At 52.0% G+C, this 22,002-nt stretch overlaps 1 protein-coding gene across 2 annotated transcripts in view; it reads left to right on the top strand.

Moving 5' to 3' along the window:
• The window catches only part of UMODL1 (uromodulin like 1), a 66,657-nt gene extending 45,548 nt beyond the window's left edge, over window positions 1-21,109 (top strand). For both annotated transcript variants that reach the window (XM_025379879.1, XM_025379878.1), the window contains 8 exons: window positions 14-151; window positions 1,808-2,127; window positions 5,361-5,506; window positions 6,025-6,261; window positions 6,571-6,730; window positions 8,614-8,698; window positions 16,013-16,215; window positions 20,674-21,109. In XM_025379879.1, the coding sequence (XP_025235664.1) occupies window positions 14-151; window positions 1,808-2,127; window positions 5,361-5,506; window positions 6,025-6,261; window positions 6,571-6,730; window positions 8,614-8,698; window positions 16,013-16,194 (1,268 nt within the window). In that variant the 3' untranslated portion in view covers window positions 16,195-16,215; window positions 20,674-21,109. The remainder of the gene's footprint in view (window positions 1-13; window positions 152-1,807; window positions 2,128-5,360; window positions 5,507-6,024; window positions 6,262-6,570; window positions 6,731-8,613; window positions 8,699-16,012; window positions 16,216-20,673) is intronic.
• The last annotated feature ends 893 nt before the right edge of the window (window positions 21,110-22,002 follow it).

The raw sequence follows: 22,002 nt of genomic DNA, 5'->3' as shown, positions 1-22,002 counted from the left end.
TAAATATTGGCAGATTACGATGAGTGTGAGAGGAAGGAGGACGACTGTGTGCCCGGGACATCCTGTCGAAACACCCTCGGGTCTTTCACTTGTAGCTGTGAGAGAGGAGCCCCCGATTTCCCTGTGGAATATTCTGGCAGACCCTGTGAAGGTAATGATGTCAGCGTTTCTTTTTCTGGAATACTATCTCATAATCAGTTTTATTTAAGGACATTCACATGCAAAGGGCTTCTTGTCCCTATGAGGTCATATTTCTGTGTCCTGGGGAAGTTTCCTGCGTGTGATGTGGGTGCACGTGTGTGTGTGAGGTGTATGTGTATGTGTGTGTACATGGGTGTGCACGTTCCTTCCCATTCTTTCATACGTGTCCAGGCTTCTGGGCAGTGCCTTATCTCTCCGAGAGCTAGCTCTGATATCCATGAAGAGAAAATACACACATACATGAGGTGTGAACATGCAGATGCTGAGCGACCGTCTTGTGAAACACGCAGCCGTGGGACACGCGACACAAGGGGAAGGTTTCCTCTCGGCCACTCTTTCCACTCAGCTCTTTTCCTGAAAAACGGGGTCTTAGTGGATTTAGCGCTGACCCCAAGATGCCCACTGCTATCCAGGAATCTGCGTCAAGTAAAGGGAGGTGGACGTTTATACCAGTGAGGGCAGTATCCAGGGGGCTGTAGAACGTGTCCTGCTTGAGGTAGAATCAGAAAGCACAGAGGAGGCTAAGTTGCTTCAGTCCAGGGAGTGTGGCCGGGGAGGGCTTCCTGGAAGGGGTGTCTCGAAGCTGGTCTTAACGGATAGCTAAGACGGCACCCAGTGGGGATGGCAGGGCATGGTGGGTGGGTGCCGTGGTGAGAACAGAGCTGCTGACGGGCATGATCTCACAAGCAGGTACCTGCAGAAGATGGGTGGCAGAGAGCAGGAAGCAGGCTGCCCAGGGAGGCGGGTGAGGCAGCAGCCAACTGTGAAGGCCTCAGCAGTGGTTTGGACTACAGCCTGGAGACAGGAGTGAGCTGGGTGGAGCTGCAGGGTGCTGGGGCTGGGCGAGCCCCACTCTGAGATAAAAGAAGGCACAAACCAGGCCCACAGATGACGGAGCCACTGCTGAAGGAGGGTGCAGGGCACGTGCGGAGCTGTGTCTGGGGTCTGCTGCCGTATAGACCAGGGAGGGAGCACCCCGAGAACGGGTGGGTGGATCGGAAGCCTTTCCGGGCCCCCTTGTTCTCCTAGGCATTGAAACTGAACCTGCTCTGGGGGCAAGAAGGGAGCTGGAGTGGGAAACTTGGGCACAAGGACCTCAAGAGGAGGCATCATTACCCCATCTTAGAGAACAGACTCAGGGCTCTGAGAGCAGGAGATTCATCCTGTGTCCACTGGCTTGGCACATCCCCGGCATCAGGTCCCTCGGTCCTTGGCCCTCGGGGGCCCATGGTGAGCCTGGCTCCCTGAGCTGGTGGAGATACGCAACACTTGCATGTGTGTGCATGTGTGCACATATGTGTGTGCATGTGTGTGCGTGCGTGTGCATGTGTGCACATATGTGTGTTCGTGCATGTGTGAGCATGTGTGTGCGTGTGTGTATGTGTGTGCATTACGTGCGTGTGTGCATGTGCGTGTATGCATGTGTGCATGTATGTGTGTGCATGTGTGTGTGCGTGCACACATGTAGTTGTGGCTGGAACATGCGGTTCCCAGGTGTGGCTGGTGCAGAGTGCAGGGCAGCTCCAGTCTGCTCCTTACCCCTGCCCCTCCATGCCAACCCCAAACACAGAGCCACTCTTTGCCTTTTCCTCCTTGTGCCTTGCAGGTGACTCTCATGGCAACGAAACCTGGGCCACCAGCCCAGAGAGGCCTCTCACCACAGCAGGGACCAAGGCTGGCTTTGTTCAAGACACCAGCCCCACCCCACAAGGCCTGCCCCGGCGGCTGAACCTGACGGGAGCAGTCAGGGTGCTCTGTGAGATCGAGAAGGTGGTTGTCGCCATCCAGAAGCGCTTCCTGCAGCAGGAATCCATCCCTGAGTCCTCGCTGTACCTGAGCCACCCCTCCTGCAACGTGAGCCACAGCAATGGCACACACGTGCTCCTGGAGGCTGGCTGGAGCGAGTGCGGGACCGTCATGCAGAGCGTAAGGCCAGGAGAGCCAGGCTCAGGATGCACGCTAGGGCGCAGGGGGCTCTAGGTCGCATGGGCCTCTACAGGGGAGGGCCAGGCAAGACTCTACACCCCGAGGGGAACCCAGCAAGGGGGGTCAGGACAGGGTTGAGTTCTCAACCAGGGACCAGCCTGCACCCCAGAATTGGAAGGGAGCTGTGAGTCCACCCAGGAGGGACTCTGGTGCTGAGTGCTGGGGCAGGCTCCAGAGTCGGGGCTTAAAACTCCTCCCTGCACAGACAGGATGGAGGGGCAGCGGGATAGGAAGAGGCAGGAAAGCCAAGGAGTTGTGTGTGGATATGAGAGTGTGTGTGCGAAAGTGTGTGTGTGCGAAAGTGTGTGTGTGCGAGTATACATCTGTGCATGTGTGCATGTGTCTGAATATGTCTGTGTATGTGGGGGTGTGCATGTGTGTGAATGTGTGTATGTGTGTGAATGTGTGTACATGTGTGAATCTGTGTGTGCAAATGTGTATGTATGTATGCATGGCTGTGCTTGTATGTACGTGCGTGTGTGCATGCATGTGTATCGCATGCTTATGTGCGTGTGGGTGTGCATGCATGTATGAATGTGTGAGTGTGTGAATGTGAGAATGTGTGTATGTGCATGTGTGCATGAGTTGAGCATGTGTGGATGTGTTTGTCCATGTGTGTGAGTGTGTATGTATGGGTGGGTGTTTGGGGGGCATTGGGTGGCGTTAGTCAGAACTCCCCTGTTGGAGGGACTGTGTTCCTAGCAAACACTCTATTTCAGGGTCCTGGATGGGCTGCAGGGCTCCCAGGACAGAGGGAGCCCAGGTAGGGAAAGCAGGTTTTCTTGGCCTGAGGCCTTTGCACCTCCGTGTGCACAGATGAGCTCCAGCATCTCCCCTTGCAGGTGACTCTGGGCCAGTGGGTCCTGGGTCTACTCTGAGCCTCTAGTGTGTGGCACCCACGAGGTGGCCGACCTGGCTCCAGGTCCCACTTCTTCCCAGGGTGCCCCTGTGTCATGGTGAATGCTCCCACGCATGCCCTCGTTCGTCCCCAACCCCACTTGGCCCCACACAGAACACAAAGGCTTCATGTTCAGGACCCTGCTGTGGGGACAAGAGGAGGGGAGAGCCAGCACCTTCCATCAGCTCAGCCCAGTACTGGGCACAGGGGCCTGGGCTGCATGGGCCTGGGCATGCAGGGTTGATCAGGGAAGCTGCGTGGAGGGGCCGGCGGCTTCAGAGGGAGCCCATGCCAGCTCTGGGTTGGGGAAGTGGCCTTCTGGGAAGGGGCTCGACCTAGAAAGGCCAGCGTCGTTCCATGGGTGAGTGTATCCAAGGGCCATGCCGGGGACGGCCAGATGAGGGAGGCTGGAAACCGTGGCAGAGTTAAGAGTCTGCCCAAGTGGTTCTGGCCAGATGGGCAGGGATGGAAGGGTGGACTCGTGGGCAGGGTGGAGTATGAGGCCTGGTGTGAAAGGTGAGGCTGTGGATGGGGCTGAGCAGGGAGCAGTGTCTGGCTGGCCCAGGAGCTAGGGCCAGAAGGCTTTCCTAATGGGGACATTGTCCTCATTGGGAGCTAGGCAGGAATGGTGGTTCCTGGTCGTTGGCAGGAACTCTGGGCCCTGGGCTTCTGTCCCTCAGGGCCTTTGAACAGTCCAAGGCATTGCATTCTGAAAAAAAAAAAAGGGATTGGGAGGTGTGGTGCCCTGAAACTGCCGTGGACCTGCCTGACTGGGAGTTCTACATTCTACATGCATGACGATGTTTAGCCCCTTAGTGACCCCATGGGTCAGGCATCATCATCCACACTCGGTGGCTGAGCCCTGGGTGCTCAGCAGGGTCCATGGGAGTTCAGGTTCGAAGTCGCCCTGCACCGAGAAGCAGCCCCATCTCTGTGGCTCTGCCTCTTGAGAAACCTTGAGGGGGCGCTGCTTCTGGTTGGGGCTCTGGACACACTCCCTAGTGGGGACACAGTGGCCTGTGGCCCTGGGTGGAGTAAAGCTGGCAGATGAAACCCAGAGTCCGGCATGGGGTGTCAATGTCTGCGAGTCAACAAGGTGGGAGCCAGGTGAACATCCTGAGCGGGAGGCTGGGACGTGGACCTCGGGGCTGAGTAAGGAGCTAGCCCTGGGGGGCAGAGGCCAGAAAGCCCCAGAGGCTGAGGGATGAGGTGGGGAGGTGGAGACATAAGGTGGTTCCATGGTGTGGAGCCTGCTTGGAGCCTGGAGCAGGGATTGAGGGTGGCCAGGAAGCTGAGGGATTCACATGGACGTGTTCGAGGACATTGCAGAGCACAAGCTTGCCTGAGAGGCGCAGCTCACTCTGCTGAGCTCAGTCCGCTCCCTCGGGGGCTCTTCGGACCCTCCCTGGGCTGAAGGAGTGACCTGCACTGTTTCAACAGCTACAAAACCTTCCTCATCCCTCAACCCCTCAAACTGCACGACTTAAGGAGAACTGCCCAGAATTAGTTTACTCCCTCAGAGATTCTTAGACAGCCACCTGGAGGCCAGGCGATGGCAGCAGGGGGGGATGTCTGCAAGGGGGATGGGCAGTGATCAGTGGCTCCTGTGGCTTCTGGCAGCTTCTGTGGTGAGGGAGGTCTGGGGTGAGAGGTGCACATGAGCAGGCCTCTGTGGCATCCTCGAGCCTGTGCAGGGCTGTGGGGCTGACTGGAGGGGCTGAGGGTGCAGGATACCCTGCCTGGTGCTCAGAGCACCACCCACACACCAGCAGCTCCAGGGGGGCGGCAGCGCCTCCCAGGGCTGGGGCCCCGGGCGGAGCCTGCAGCCGGCAGCTCCCTCTGTGTTTTTCTGAGCTAGACCCATGCTTGGCTTGATTATTAAATGCAGCAGGGTTTGGGGCATGTTGAAAGAAAAGGGAAATTTGTCTCTGATGAGTCACCCAGGCCCTGGAATCCACAGGAGCTCTTGATGGTTTTTGACACTTGTCAAAAACTAAGTTTCCCAGAAAGACTTATTTGTGCAACGGCCACAGAATCCACACGGGTTCAGGTTCTGCCTCCTCTGGTCCACAGGGAAAGGGCAGAGGCCGAGCCCTTAGGCTCTCTTGGGCGATTTATGGTTGGGAGAATCGCCAGGGTCTCAATGCTCCTGGGGAGAAGCTCTAGAGAAGAATCCCCATCCCCGGTCCCCCCAGCACCTAGAGCCATGGCTGACAGCAGGGCGTGGGGGGCCGGCTGGGGCCTGGGAGCTCCTCACACCCCACTTTGTGCTCAGAATGTGACGAACACCGTGGTGAGGACCACGCTGAGGAGCGACCTGTCCCCGGAGGGCATCATTCACCACCTGAAGATCCTGAGCCCCATCTACTGTGCCTTCCAGAATGATCTGCTGACGTCCTCCGGCTTCACCCCGGAGTGGGGGTGAGGGAGAAATGCCCCCGCTGCTCCACAGCCCCGTGCCTCTAGAGCACCTGCGCTTTCAGAGTTCTTTAGGGTTGCAACCACTTAAGGACCCTTCCTTTGAGATGGAATATACAAATGGGTGTGGCTGGGCTGCTCCCCAACCTTTGTTCCCACTTCCCACTCAGGGCCAGCCAGACAAGGCCAAATACGTCCCTGGCCAACCCCATGGGATGGCCCCACTTCCAGTGAGCCACGGGCAGGCCCCCACCCACGGCCTCCACCAGACACCACTATTCCTATGCTAGGTGGCCCCCCCACCTGCCACTGAGTCTCCACCAACACAAGTGAGGGAGGCAACCCCTGGACCAGCCAGTCTTGAACACATGGCCTCCGTGTGCTCTCATTGGCAGTGGGGGATCTTCTCATTCATTTGCACGCTCCTCTGGAGCTGTGGTTTGGGGGAGAAGTGGGAACGAGAGGGGCCACGATAATGCACCTCCTGAAAGCCACCTCCTGCAAGCTGCTTCCTCTTGCAGGGTTTACACCATCATTGAGGACCTCCACGGCGCTGGAAATTTTGTTACCGAAATGCAGTTGTTTATCGGGGACTCTCCCATACCTCAGAATTATAGCGTGTCTGCCAGTGACGACGTCAAGATCGAAGTGGGGCTCTACAGGCAGAAAAGCAACCTCAAGGTGGTCCTGACGGAGTGCTGGGCAACCCCGTCCAGCAACGCCCGGGACCCGGTCACCTTCAGCTTCATTAACAACAGGTAGGGCTCAGGAGTGTAGGCACCCCCATCCAGCAATGCTTGCGGCTTCATTAAGAACGGGTAGGGCTCAAGCGGGCACTGCCGTTGCCTGGCCTGGCTGTGTGGCTGGCTCTGGACTCTGCAGGATTTTCAGGCAAGTGCTGTCATGGACCTGGGTTTTGGGGAATAAATGAGGTGGCCGGTCCTCGACTCCCATGGAGCCTGTGGGATCTGTGAGCGTTGTCAGATGTAGTTGTGAGCAACCTTATCTGAGAACAAGGACAGCAGGACTCGCTGACAAGCAAGGAGTCCCTTTTCCTCTCTTCTCAGCTGCCCGGTGCCCAACACATACACCAGTGTGATTGAGAACGGCAACTCCAGCAAGGCTCAGTTCAAGCTGAGGATCTTTTCCTTTATCAACAACTCTATCGTCTATCTGCACTGCAAACTCCGCATCTGCATGGAATCCCCCGGGGCCACGTGCAAAATCGTAAGTGTGTTTTTGGTTTTCTAAACGTTTGGTTGGATTCACATTGCTTATCGTTATGATGCAAGGCTCTGTTAATAGCAGCCTGGGGCTCGAGTGGCTCGGGGCCGACCTCTGGGAGGAGTCGCTGTGCCTGTCCTGCAGACTCTGCGTCTGAAATGGTATTTCCACAGCAGGCAGCCCTTGCACGGAGGACTCATGTGAACTGGTGGGCATTTCCCATTTCTCAGTGGCTGAGCTAATTTCCTTTTTGAGGCCATAATGTTCAACCAGCTGTCACATCAGCACTGCCTTGCCATGATACCTAGTGCTTCTAAGGTGATTTTTAGGTGTAAAAATGTTTTTTAAATATTATTTTTAACCACATTGATGGAACATACTAAATATCAGCCACTCTGTTATTTAATAAAGTTTTTTTCCCCTTTCCTTTCTTCAACATTTAGGCAGGGCTAATTTTACATTCCTGTTTCCTTAGACTTTCGAATTTGAAATAGGTTTTGTAATCCTGAGGTCTGAAAGCTGTGCTTTATATCACAGACAAGTACATGCGGTTCCCACGTGTTGGTCTCCTGTCGTCCGAGGCAGGGGACAGCTTAGGGTGCACACTGCTTTTTGCTCAGTGACCGAATGCTTCTCTCTCCTCGGAGGGAGTGCTTGTTCCTGCGCTCATCTGAGCACGCGTCGCAGAATGCGGCTGTTTTCCTGGGTGACCGAGCTCTGAGCATCTGCGGGACGTGGATAGAAAAGCAACACAAGGAAGGCTGATTCTGTTCATGTCCGTTTTGCTCAAACGGTAGATCTTCCTGAGCAATGGGACACAAGGAACCTCAGGTCCTAATGACAGCAGGCTGAGGGCCACACACGAGGAGCCTGCCCCTGGTTCCATTGGAGCCTCAGAGATGACAGACACACAGACGGCCACTGCCAGGCTTGGTCTTTGCAGGGAGTGGCTGGCTCTCAAGTTCTTTACAAGAGGATTCCTTACAAGAGGAGCGGCACACTGTTTTTTTCAAGCCCTTTTAGAGTGGATAGTGTATGAGCTTTCCAGGCTGCTGTAGGAACGTACCACAAACTGAACGGTTTAAACAGTGGAGACATGTTGTCTTGGTTCTGGATGTCCAAGATGGAGGTGTCAGCCGGCTGGTTCCCTCTGAGAGCTCTAAAGAAAGGATCTGTCCCAGGCCTCTCTCCCAGCTTCTGGTGGCCTCAGGCGTTCCTTAGCTGGTAGACGACATTTGCCCTGTCTCTTTGCATCACCTTCCCTCAGTACACATCTATGTCTGTGTCCAAATTTCCCCTTTACATAGGGACCCCAGCCATAGTGGATTAGGGCCCATCCCAATGACCTCAGCTTGATTATCTGTTTCCAAATAAGGTCACATGCACAGGTGTTGGGATTTAGGACTTCCATACCTTTTTGGAGGACATGTTGCAGCCCATCTCAGGCATCTAGTGAGCAGATCCTACCATGTCACTGAGCCGGGCAGTCTTTCTTGTAAGGCAGAGGTGTAGAGGGGTGCAAATGGCTGCAGCCGCCTTTGGAGAACACAGAGGGACTCTTAGGGCTGTGACCAAGACACAGTCCTCAAGGGACCCAAGGAAGCAGCTCTAGGAACCAAAAGCAGCTCAAGGGGTCTCTTCCAGCCTGCTGCTCTTTCAGATCTCGCCTCCTTCCCCGCTGACGCCTGGGCCTGCCTCTTGTTGCACCAGGACCCGCCACCCTGGTCTCACCGGGTCTCCCACTCCTCTGTCTAATCTTAGCCCCCTTGCCTTGCAACTTCTAGCAGGATAAAATCGCATGAATCACATTAGCATCCTTGATAGTAGCTCCTTTCGCGTAAGTGGTGTTCAATTAATTTGATGTTTCTCTCCTTGGAAAAAACCAGAATTGCAATAACTTTCGGTTGCTGCAAAATAGTGAAACCTCTGCCACACACCAGATGTCCTGGGGACCCCTCGTCAGGTCTGAAGGTGAGTTGATGACTTGGTTTAGACAACGAAAGAAAAGATGCAACCAATTCCTTTTCACCAGCATATAAACAAAAAAGCAACTGTTTTGAAATGCAGAACTCTTGAGAGACTTCTAAGAGGCTTATAATAATAGAAATACTAATAGTTACTGTTCACTGAGAGCTGCTATGTGTCAGCCTGGCGCTACGTTCTTCACATGCAGAATGTAATATGATCCTCTCAGCAACCCTAGGAGCACGAGCTATTACTGTACCCATGCTACAGATGGAAACACTGAGACTTCAAAAGGCCAGGCACAAAGTTACATAATGAAATGTTTTGAGCTGCATAATATCAGGCTGGTGAAGTTTTCTGACACTGGGTAAATGATACACCCAGTGGGTTGTTAAGACATAAGAACGCAAGCTATAATCAGACCATGTCAACGTGTGTGTGTGTGTGCACGCACGCACAAATGCATGCACAAGAAAAAGCTATTTTATTCAAAAGATGCAAAAAATGGCATGTCTGTTCATCCTCAGTTTAAAACTTCCATCAGCCAATTACATTGCATGTATTTTCAAAACTCCACATCAATTTTCCAGAAAAACATTTTATTTTCTGTATAGTCCATCATCTTATTTTGAAAAAAATACATTGGTTTGGGGGAAATTGTGTGCTTTGGGTATTAAGAGAGACACCACTAGTTGTCCCATAGTATCTGTTCTCCTCCCCTTTCACAGGAATAGCGACCCCAGCTTTTGCTGGTACGTGGCTGCCAGGAATAAAAACTGTAATTCCAACCTGGCAGCTAAGTGCGGCCATGTGAGTAAGTTCTGGCCAATGAGATCTAAGTGGGAAAGTCATGTGACAACTTTTAGCGGTGCACCCTCCTTAAAAGACGTCTGTGCCTGTCCTCTGCCTCTTTCTTCTTTAGGGCGATGGGGCCCAGTCTGTGGAGGGATCCGGCTTCCCCGGGACACTGTGGGCAAGTGGCCAAGGCAGGCCTGGGTTCTGACCCCCCACTTTTTTTTTTTTCTGAGACGGAGTCTCGCTCTGTCACCCAGGCTGGAGTGCAGTGGCGCAATCTCGGCTCACTGCAAGCTCTGCCTCCTGGGTTCACGCCATTCTCCTGCCTCAGACTCCCAAGTAGCAGGGACTACGGGCACCCGCCACCACGCCCAGCTAATTTTTTGTATCTTTAGTAGAGACAGGGTTTCACCGTGTTAGCTGGGATGGTCTCGATCTCCAGACCTCGTGATCTGCCCGCCTCAGCCTCCCAAAGTGCTGGGATTACAGGTGTGAGCCACCGTGCCCAGCATGGCCCCCATTTTTATGACAGAAAAAAAGAAACTTCCATGTGCTTTAAGCCACTGCTATTTTGATTTTTTTTCTCTTTCTTGCTGCTTAGCCTAATCCTAGTTGGTTTTCCTTTTTTGTTGTTTTTTCCCTAATCGTGGTGACCCTCTCCCTTCTCTCCCTGTATGAGAACTTCTGAGGTTTGGATGCAGGGTGTGAACCGGAATCTGAATGCTGCTCAGGTCTTGGCCATGAAGCTGGGCAACAGGAGGAGGGAAGTCTTGGCCGGTGACTGAACTGCTGGTTCTCATCCAAAGCATTTGGGAAACTGAAAAAGTAGACACAGGTCCCAGGCCACACCCCAGGACTACACACTCAGAATCTCAGAGTTGTGTCCCAGGCCCCTGAGCTGGTCATCAGGTGACTATTGGTCAAGGTGCTAGGACAACCTGCTTCTCCTCACTCTTCATTTTCTTAAATTGCTGGGAAGAACGGGTCAACCTATTTCTTTAACACTATAAGAAATAGCATATGTGTGAAATACATTCTCATTAATAGATAATGTGTTCTTTCATGAATAGAAATTAAACTTCCTCCTTCATTCATTGATATTATAGGGAATGTCATAACAAGGGAAGAAAAGCACTACACTTGGAGTTGGGACACCTGAGTTTGATTATAGGCTCTGACGCTTATGAGCTATGTGGTTCATCCATCATCCACCCATACATCTATCTGCTCATCTTTCCATTTATCATTTATCCATCCATCCATCCATCCATCCATGCATGTAGCCATTCATTCATCTATCCATCTACCATCCTTCATCTGTCATGCATTCATCTATCATCCATCCATCCATCCATTCATCCATCCACTCATCTATAATCTATCCATCCATCTATCCATTGGTCATCCATTCATCCACCAATTCATTCATCTATCATCCATCCATCCACTCATCTATCATCCATCCATCAATCGATCTATCCATTGATCATCCATCCACTCATTCGTTAATCCACCCATCTATCATCCATCCATCATCCGTCCATCCATCCATTCATCTATCATCCATCCATCCATTCATTCAACTATCATCCATCTATCCATCTGTCATCCATCTATCTATCATCATCCATTCATCCATCTATCATCTATCCTTCTATCATCCCTTCATTCATCCATCCATCCATTTATCCATCCATCCTCCATCATCCATCTGTCTGTCCATTAATCCATCCACTCACTCATCCATCCACCTACTTATTCATGAATTCATTCATCTACTATGTTTCAGACACTCTGACTTTTCTTTGCAACATGCCCTGCCTACCTCATAAGGTTGTTGTGAGTGTCTAACGGTAACTAAGAATCCTTTGTGAGGCTAAGATTTGTGAGGTTGAAACTAGACTCCCTGGATTCACAACTTGGCTCTGACACTTAACAATTTTGTGGCTTTGTGCATGCTGCATGTGAATTGTGCCTTATTTTCCTCATCTGTGAAAAGGGAATAATAATAATTCCTACTTCATAAAGAGCCTGGCCCATAGAAGTTATTGATTAAGTGCTACTTTTCACTTGTAACCAGTAGAGCACTACACTGGCATAACCAAGGCAGGAAGTAGCGAATGTAATAGGGGTGTAATTACTCAGACTCAAGAACACGGACTGTAGATATTCATGTTGTTCAACGTTCTTTCTCATTGTGTTAGTAGCTTTTGCTTGATCTATGATTATCATACAAATACACAGCAGAATCATTTAGACACATGGAATCTCCCAGTTGGTGGGGACTTCGCTGCATTTTAATAGTGTATATTAACAGAAACGCTGTTGGAGACTGCAGAGGTGAGAGGAGGCTGGCAGACAGGTTCCTCAGGACCTCACCACTATCCACGGCCTCTGAGCTCCCATGCTTTGTCCCTGCCATCACCATCAGCTCCGCTTCAGGGAAGAAATGAGAAGAACTCAGAGATTTTAGGGAATGTGCCTAAGCTCCCACAACTGGTGCCCGCATGAGCTGGGCCTGTGAGTGCAGATCCAGGCTATTCATAACCTGCTGTCCTCTCCCTGTCCTCTGGGGACTGGGCTGGCTTCATTTTGAGGTTTCCCTCCACCCCAGCCCTCACATCACACTCACGATTTCCTGGCACCACCGTAACAAAGTCCCGCAGCCTGTGTGGCTTAAACAACAGAAATCTGTTCTCTCCCAGTTCTGGAGGCCAGACATCCAAAATCAAGGTGCTGGCAAAGCCCCAGTCCCTCGGAACATTGTAAGGCCGAGTCCTCCCTTGCCCCTACCTCATTTCTGCTGGATGCGCCCAATCTTTGGTGGACCTTGGCTTGCAGCTACCTCCCTCCAGTCTGTGCCCCCGTGTGCACATGGCCTTCTTTTTATAAAGACGCCAGTCATGTTGGACTAGGGTCCTTTCTACCTGAGTGTGGCTTTATCTTAACTACTTGAATCTGCAACAATTCCATTTCCAAATAAGGCCCTGCCCCACAGTACTAGGGGTTAGGATTTCAACATATATGTTTTTTGTTTTGTCTCTTTTTTTTTTTTCCTTTGAGACAGAGTCTCGCTCTGTCATCAGGCTGAAGTGCAGTGGCGTGATCTTGGCTCACTGCAACCTCTGCCTCCCGGGTTCAAGCAATTCTCCTGCCTCAGCCTCCAGACTAGCTGGGGCTACAGGTGTGGGCCACCACGCCAAGCTAATTTTTGTATTTTCAGTAGAGATGGGGTTTCATCACGTTGGCCAGGATGGTCTCCATCTCTTGACCTCATGATCCACCTGCCTCGGCCTCCCAAAGTGTCAACATATCTGTTTTTGCAGGGGGTGAGGGGTTCACAATTCAACCCTGTGTATTGACAATTTAAGAATGAATCCCTTTGGGCATCTTCCCCGAATGTCTGCTACCAACAAATAGTATATCAGCATCATAATTTTTGCATATTCAGTGTTTGGAAACCTTCCATGGCCTTTCCTAGCTGGCCTAGTTATTTCATATTCATGAGCATGTCCCTGTGCTAAATGGCCAAGAAAGCTCGAGGATAGTGTCCAGGGAGTGCTCTGTGTCCCAGCAGGAAGGGCCTGGGGCAATTACTGAGGCCACTCAGTAGTGAGGAGACTGAGGACCCCAGGCGGTGGCTGAGCTGGGACTCAAACCCCTGGAAGGGCCCTGTTTCCTCTGCACCCAGGTTCTTTTTTAATTTTTAAAATTAATTATTTATTTTTGAGACAGAGTCTCGCTCTGTTGCCCAGGCTGGAGTGCAGTGGTGCGATCTCGGCTCACTGCAGCCTCTGCCTCCCGGGTTCAAGCAATTCTCCTGCCTCAGCCTCCTGAGTAGCTGGGACTACAGGCATGCACCACCACACCTGACTAATTCTTTTGTTTGTTTGTATTGTTTTAGTAGAGATGGGGGTTTTACCATGTTGGCCCGGATGGTCTCGATCTCCTGACTTTGTGATCCGCCCGCCTCAGCCTCCCAAAGTTCTGGGATTATAGGTGTGAGCCACCGTGCCTGGCAATTTTTTATTTTCCTTTCAGTTCTGGGATACATGTGCAGAACGTGCAGGTCGTTACATAGGTGTACATGTGCCACGGTGGTTTGCTGCACCCATCAAACCATCATCTAGGTTTTAAGCCCCACATGCCATCTTCCCTTTCCCTCACTGGGCTATATCCCCCTTTACAAAAGCAGCCATTGCTGAGTCTCCGCCATCATTGACATCTCCCTGCATCATGGACTGGTGTGTGGTCCAGCGGTTATGACGCATACGCAACTCACGCCACGTGCCTGGAGCCTCCCTGAACAGCGAGATGCCCTGTTTGGCCAGATGCCTTGCCAATGACTGTGGGAAATTACCATCCACAGTTCTCAGGGCTTGCTCTCCACTTCTAGCTAATCCAGCCATGGGGAGTAACCATTCCTGGACTTTGGTGTCAGTCAGTGGGCAGCACTGGCCTGCGGACCTCCTGTGGCCAGCCCTTAGCTAGTGGTTCAGTTCGGAGCACGCAGCTGCAGGTCACAGAACCCTAGCTGGAGAGGCGGAGAATGAACAGGGCTGGGTCTTTCCCGGGGCTGACAGTCTGGGGCCATTCCGGGCTGCAAGTGGCCAGGAGAAGCGGGTCTCCTTGGTCTTTCTCTACAGCCTCCTCAGGGCGGCACCCCCCACTCCTTGTACTGGCAAGGTGGCCTGTCTCTGGAGGCACAGGAGGAAGGTCCACTATAGAGCCCCTGGGGGCTGGATTTAGTGGCCATCATGATTTAGGAGTTGTCTGGAGAAGTGGCGGGCCGGGATCTGGGGGCCTCAGTTGCTTGGGGAGGTTGGAGTCACTTTGGCTGGAGCGGGGGAGGTGTTCCCTGTCCCCTCTCCGGAAGAGGAGTGGTGCGGTTCTAGCTGGCTTATGTTCAGCACCCCAGGGATCCCCCAGTGCCACTGTTGGACAGCTTTGCTGATGGTGACACCCCCATGCTGTACAGCAGTGTCCACTCTGGGCAGACTGCCCGGAAATCAATACAGGGAATGAAAATGGGATCTCAAATGCTCCTGGTTGCATAGAAAGGCTCTTTCCAAAGCAGACCTTCCTGATACGTGGGGATCAACACCCCGAGACGGAGGGGACTGCATGGTGCAGGATGTAGCTGTGACCTGGCTATAGATGCTCTTGACAACAAGTTACACCCACACACGGTGGGCAGAGGGTCACGTCTGCCCCTGGGCTGATGGGGGCCGGCCAGAGAGCCAGCAGGCAGCTGGCATCTTTCTCAGGTAGCACAGTTTTTAAAAACTGAAACTGAGATGACATTCATATAACCTCAAGCTAACTGTGTTAAAGTAAACCGCTCAGTGATGTTTAGTGCATTGACAGGGTTGTATCGCCACCAACTCCCTGTAGTTTCTAAACATTTTCCTCGCCCTAAACGCAACTTCATACTCACGAGTCCCTCCCCATCCGCCTTCTGCCCATCCCCGAAAGTCACTCATTTGCTTTCTGTCTGGTTCTGGGTAGTTTCTATGAACAGGATCATGTTATAGGTGCCTCTGGGGCCTGACTGCTTTCACTCAGCGTGACGTCTTCAAGGTTCATTTGCGTTGCCGCGGATCAGCGCTTTATTCCTTTCACGGCTGCCTCACGTTCCATTGCACGGTGGGCCACAGTGTGTTGATTCATGCACCAGCTGGCGGACACCTGGGTTGTTGCCACCCTGCGGCTGGTGCTGTGAGCATGGGTGTGCAAGTAGCTGTTGGAATCCCTGTCTTCATGTCTTTTAGGGTCCTCTTTCTTTCTTTCTTTCTTTCTTTCTTTCTTTCTTTCTTTCTTTCTTTCTTTCTTTCTTTCTTCTTTCTTTCTTTATTTTCTTTCTTTCTTTCTCTCTTTCTTTCTTTCTCTTTCTTTTTTTCTTTCTCTTTCTTTCCCTTCCTTCCTTCCTTCCTTCCCCTCTCTTTCTTTCTCTCTCTTTCTTTCTTTCTTTCTTTCTCTCTCTCTTTCTTTCTTTCTCTTTCTTTCTTTTCTTTCTTTCCCTCCCTCCCCCCCTCCCTCCCTCCCTCCCTTCCTCCCTTCCTTCCTTCCTTCCTTCCTTCCTTCCTTCCTTCCTTCCTTCCTTCCTTCCTTCCTTCTTTCCTTCCTTCCTTCCTTCCTCTCTCTCTCTCTTTCTTTTCTTTCTTTTTTTTTTAGATGGAGTTTCACTCTGTCGCCAGGCTGGAGTGCAGTGGCGTGATCTCGGCTCACTACAACCTCCACCTCCCGGGTTCAAGCTATTCTTCAGCCTCAGCCTCCCAAGTAGCTGGGATTACATCCCACCCTCGTGGCCCAGGCCTCCCCAGGCTGCGCTGTCCTTACTGCAATGCTGTCCTGGGCTTGGACACCTGCCTCGCCTTTGGTAACCCACAGGCACACGGGTGCACACGTGGGCCTTGCACTCCCCGTGCTTCAGCTCCATCAGCCCCAGATCTGGGTAGAGGGCTCGCTCCATCGCCTTCCTCCTGTTCGGGCAGATCTCTCACCTGTGCCTGCCTCCTCCCCCAGGTGAGCCTCCACGTGCAGAAGCAGGCCTGGACGCCAGTGATGTGGTCCTCCTTGTGGTGGCCATCTTTACGCTGGTGGCGGGGGCAGCCACCCTTCTGACTGTGCACTACCGGAGAATGAATGGGAGATACAACTTTAAAATCCAGTCCGACAACTTCAACTACCAGGGGTTCTACGAATAGGAGGCGCAGGCTGACAGGAAGGTGGGTGCGGAGTGGGGGCGTCTGATAAGCGTGTCCTGCCTTGGCCACCCACGGTGATGGGGACGGCAGAGCGGGATTTGGCCTAAGGGTGGATTTGTGTATGTGTCTGGGTTTTGTGGCCCTTTACGGGGCGTGCATCCTCCCTTCTGAGAAAGCAACCATGAGCAGGCACAGAGGGGAAACTACAGGCAGACTGGTGAAGGTTCAGTCGCTTCACACACCCACTGGACTGGCTCCGTGATACCAGCGGCAGTGCTATGTGGGTGACCGCAGGACCCAGGGGCCTACCACAAATCCCATCTCTGCCACCCACTCTCTGGGCCGCCTAAGCAAGGTCCTGAGCCTCTTGGTGCCTCGGTTTCATCGTTTGTAAAAGAAATCATGGTAACAGTCCCGGCCGTATAGAGGGTGTGACATTCAAATGGGAAGATGCCCAAGAGGCCCTGCTACGGGGTCCGACGCCCTCGATCACTGATGGATCCTAATGATCGTCCTCAGCCGAGTGTCCCTGAAACCTGGCACTCGCAGGGATTGTCACGTGTGGTGTGGATGCCACAGTGGATTCCCCACACCTTGCTACTCAGGCCCACACCCCCAACTTACGTATGTCCTTTTGAGGCTGAAGATGCTTCTCTGATCTGCCCCTGTGGACTTTTGTTTCTCCTGGGCTTGCACATAGTTCACCACAAATGAATGACAAGCTTTATGGAGGGCAGTATCATTGGTATAAACCTTCAGTGGGAAATGCCAAGACTGTGACTTCTGTAAAGATTTTCAGATTTTTTTATTTTTTGAGATGGAGTTTTGCTCTTGTTGCCCAGATTGGAGTGCAATGGCGTGATCTCAGCTCACCGCAACCTCCACCTCCCGGGTTAAAGCGATTCTCCTGCCTCAGCCTCCCGAGTAGCTGGAATTATAGGCATGCACCACCATGCCCGGCTAATTGTGTATTTTTAGTAGAGACAGGGTTTCTCCATGTTGGTCAGGCTGGTCTTGAATTCCCGACCTCAGGCTATCCACCCGCCTCAGCCTCCCAAAGTGCTGGGATTACAGGCGTGAGCCACCGTGCCAGGCCAAATTTTGAGATTTTTCTAAAAAAAGAACATGGCTGTAATCCTAGCACTTTGGAAGGCCAAGGCAGGAAGATCGCTTAAGCCTAGGAATTTGAGACCAGCCTGGGTAAGACAGAAAGACTCCATCTCTAAAAAAATGCAAAAATAAGCTGGGTGTGGTGGCACATGCCTGTGGTCCCAGCTACTCAGAGGCTGAGCTAGGAGGATCACTTGAGCTCAAGAGGTGGAGGTTGCAGTGAGCTGAGACTGCCCCACTGCACTCCAGAGGGCGACCCTGCCTCAAAAATAAATACATAATAATAAAAGAAGAAGAGAAGCACTCACGAGGCTTATCTGGCAGCGTGTGAGACTGCCGACTACAGATGCTGGACGGCAAGCACGGCGGCATCGGCTTCCTGGGAGTCCTCAGGAAACTTACAATCATGACGGAAGGCCAGGGGGAAGCAGGCACCTCTCCCATGGCTGGAGCAGGAGGAAGGGGTCAGGGCAGGTGCTACAGACGTTTAATCAACCAGATCTTATGAGAACTCTATCATGAGACAGCACCAAGGGGATGGTGCTAAACCATTTATGAAGGATCCATCCCATGATCCAACCACTTCCTACCAGGCCCCACCTTCAACAAGGGGATCACATTCAACATGAAATTTGGGTGGGGACACAGATCCACACCATATCAACTGCCCACCATCTAAGCCAACAGGAGAACAAGGAAAGACGAGAGGCCAATTTTCCCTTGAATGTTTTAATTTCGAGGAGGGGGGACATTCAGCATGACCTTGGCACCAACCCACCAGATTTCCTTAGAAAGCTAGCAGGACAAGTGTTGGCCTCGTCGCTGGGATTCACATCTTAAATATTAAGTAAAAGGCACTGACATTTCCTCGTAACTCTATCTAGGGAGGTGACTGGCCTCTAGCACTGGCCTCATCTATGCTGTAAGGGTTCTGAGACACCAGAATAATGCGCATGTTAGTTACCGGGAGTCCTGGCAGGAGAGAGGAGTAAGACAAAGCTAACACAAGCATCCGCCTCGCATGGGCAGAATCACATCCACAAGCGGGTGGCGTTTTCTCTGAGGAAGTTGCCCAACAAGGGCAGCATGGAGGTTGCCTTTTGGAAATGTGTGCTGTAGTCTGGGTTTTGCTGTGTGACCTGGGAGGATTTGCTTGGGTTCTCTGGGCCCCATTTCCTCATTTTAAGATTGGAGCCAGTGTCTACTACACTTTGCTGAGTTGTTTCAAAAATCTGTTATCTCAAGAAAATAAGGACCTGAGCACAGGGAAGACAGGATTGCCTGGGGAAACTGTCAGCCTGACAAAAAGGGAGCAGGCTGGTACTGACAGTGTCCCCTGCCCAGATGGGAGGCAATGGGGTTGGTGAGGAGGGGGGTCTTCATGGCCCAAACCCCATGGGCCCCAAACCAAAGGCCAAAAGCTACCATGCTGAGGAAGCTTACGCATTTTTCACTATTAGAGTGTAAAGTTGAACTGAAACTTCACTGCTGTTCCCTGCCCCTTTGGGATCCTCAGAGGTGGCTGAGGACCCAGACCACAGCTGAGCAGCAGCGCCTGGCTCCCTGGGAGGCTCAGGGGTCCTGGGAAGGTTCCTTCCCTGTAACCACAACAGTTTCTGCCTCTAACTGGGACACCTGGTGCCTCTACTGCAAGAATTAAGAATTATGGATTCCCTTGCACAGCTGCTAAAATACAAATTCTCTAGGTCACTGATAAAGCGGAAAGGCAAGGGGCAATGTTCTAAGGGTCCTTCAGTCATGTGAACACTAGCCTAAGAGAGGCTCTAGGCTTGGCAGCTCAGAAAGCTGACCCTGGAGCCAAACGGAAATCCCATGCAGCCCAGCTCCACCACCTCCTGGCCACATGACCTGGGACATCTATCCGTTCCTGCCCTGGATTTCTAACTGTAACACAGGATGCTAATAACAGCACAACCTCACAGGGATGTTGGGAGACAACAGAACCAGACTGCACCTTCTTCGTTGGGCAGGCAGCTTCTCCAGCCAAGCCCATCTTCCTGTGCTCCGGTCTTTATTTTCTTTCTTTTTTTTTTTTTTTTTGAGACGGAGTCTCACTGTGTCACCTGGGCTGGAGTGCAGTGGCACAATCTCGGCTCACTGCAAGCTCCACCTCCTGGGTTCACGTCATTCTCCTGCCTCAGCCTCCCGAGTGGCTGGGACTACAGGCACCTGCCACCATGCCTGGCTAATTTTTTGTATTTTTAGTAGAGATCGGGTTTCACCGTGTTAGCCAGGATGGTCTCCATCTCCTGACCTCATGATCCGTCTGCCTCAGCCTCCCAAAGTGCTGGGATTACAGGCGTGAGCCACTGTACCCAGCCCCTTAACAGATTTTTGAAACAACTCAGCAAAGTGTAGTAGACACTGGCTCCAATCTTAAAATGAGGAAATGGGGCTCAGAGAACTCAAGCAAATCCTCCCAGGTCACACAGCAAAACCCAGACTACAGCACACATTTCCAAAAGGCAACCTCCATGCTGCCCTTGTTGGGCAACTTCCTCAGAGAAAACGCCACCCGCTTGTGGATGTGATTCTGCCCATGCGAGGCGGATGCTTGTGTTAGCTTTGTCTTACTCCTCTCTCCTGCCAGGACTCCCGGTAACTAACATGCGCATTATTCTGGTGTCTCAGAACCCTTACAGCATAGATGAGGCCAGTGCTAGAGGCCAGTCACCTCCCTAGATAGAGTTACGAGGAAATGTCAGTGCCTTTTACTTAATATTTAAGATGTGAATCCCAGCGACGAGGCCAACACTTGTCCTGCTAGCTTTCTAAGGAAATCTGGTGGGTTGGTGCCAAGGTCATGCTGAATGTCCCACTCCTCGAAATTATAACATTCAAGGGAAAATTGGCCTCTCATCTTTCTTTGTTCTCCTGGAGCTCCTGTCTTTTGCAGTGAGAACTGTCTCACTAGTTCTAAAGTTCCTGCAGACATCTGCTCTTTGAAAACCATCAGCCAAACCGCCCACCCCCACCAGGCTGACCCTTGGGCAGCCCCACTCAGAGATGTTCCCAGTGTCCTGGTGGGTTCTCCACGGATGGTGCAAAGGTGCAGGGGCCCCAGGTGTGCTCGTCCGGTTCAGGTATCTGCACCAGCCACCCCCACCAGTCGGCGTGGTGGGAGCGTCACTCACCTGAGAACAGGCACAGCCCCACGGCCACCGTTCCACTGGGCACCCTGGAGTGGCTGCCTTTTCATGTGGGGCTTGATCTGTCCCTCTCCAGTAAACATAGATGCCACGTCCTCGGGTTGGTGGTGCCTCCACTACCCATCCTCCTGGGGTTTTCGGTACTAACTTTACCTTTCCTGCATGCAAGCTGACCCAGGGGACCTCTTTCTCCACACAGGTTGCGGTGAGTCAGCCTGCCTCTAGAACCTTGGAGCTTCCCTGGCGGGCTCCCCCGGCATCCCCAGTGTCTCTCTGCACCTCCACCCATCCCTCGGTTCTTAACTCTTCAAGCCTTAACGGGGGTCTGCTCTGACGGATGTGCTCTGCCAGCGCCTGGCTGAACCCAGAGGGGATGACAGCAGCCACCACCTGCCCCCAAGAGGCAGGCCATCCTGTAGGTCTTAGAGGAGCCACAGCCCACAGGCAGATGAAGGGGCTCTGGGAGACAGGGGCAGTGCTGGGGGTGCTCTGGCTCCACCACCACCCATGCAACCCCCACAGCCCAGACCTCCCAGACCTGGGACCCTCCACACCAGCCCACCGAATCCTCCCGGGCTTGCTCTTGCTTGACGTCCATCACCCCTTTGGCAAATATAGAATATTTCACATTCTCAGAGAGACCCGACAGTGCTCCTGACGCTCCTTTGAAAATAGGTCAGTCTTAGAAATATACTGCCAATGTTATTTTTAGTGGATGTTTAGGCTCTTTGACTTTTCTCCTGCGTACCAAGGTGTTGCTTTTATTTACACAACAGTGGCTCAAAAGGCACTCTATTAATGTGACAACCTTTTTAATAAGTAGAAATAACATATGCACACATCACTCTTCACATTTTTCTAAGCATTTTCACAGCCGTTTTTTCATATAATCCGACCACAGTGGGAGGTGTGATTTACCCGTTACACAATGAGAAACCAGAGGAGCTGATGAGTTCCTTAATTGAGGTCACAGAATGAATTAGCAAGAAAATGGTTCTAAAATCTCAGTATTTTAGTCTAGACTTTTCTCCATTATATCATCCTAAGAGATAATGTTCTGTACTTTATTTGAAATAAATTGGAGTTGTATTAGGTAGCTCACGCCTGAAAGTAGAGTGTTTTTCCTCAATGAACTTAGAATTATAACATGGCCTTAGTTTTCAATGCACGATACTAATTTTGTTGAATATAATTGTCATTCATACAGAACATTTGGGGAAAGGAGTATTTTGATTTACTGGATATTCTCAGAGTCAGTAAAGAATGACAGTGGGTAATACGTGTGGATCACAGATTCCGATCAAGTAGAATCAATCACACAAGACACTGAAATGTGGCTGCTTGTGCTGCATGCTCCATTTGGGATGGTCCATCACGGGCTCACTGAGCATCCACCGAGGGCCAGTGCTGTGCTGGGCACTCTGGGGAGGCCAGGAACGCATCTCTGGTTCTTCCCAAGTCATGTCCACCAGTCGGCGTGGTGGGAGTGTCGCTCGCCTGAGAGTAGGCACAGCCCCACGGCCGCCGT

This window comes from Theropithecus gelada, chromosome 3 (genome assembly GCF_003255815.1).
Source record: "Theropithecus gelada isolate Dixy chromosome 3, Tgel_1.0, whole genome shotgun sequence".
Classification (NCBI taxonomy): Eukaryota; Metazoa; Chordata; class Mammalia; order Primates; family Cercopithecidae; genus Theropithecus; species Theropithecus gelada.
Note: the sequence above shows the minus strand (reverse complement) of the source record. Positions and strands in the feature narration are given on the sequence as shown.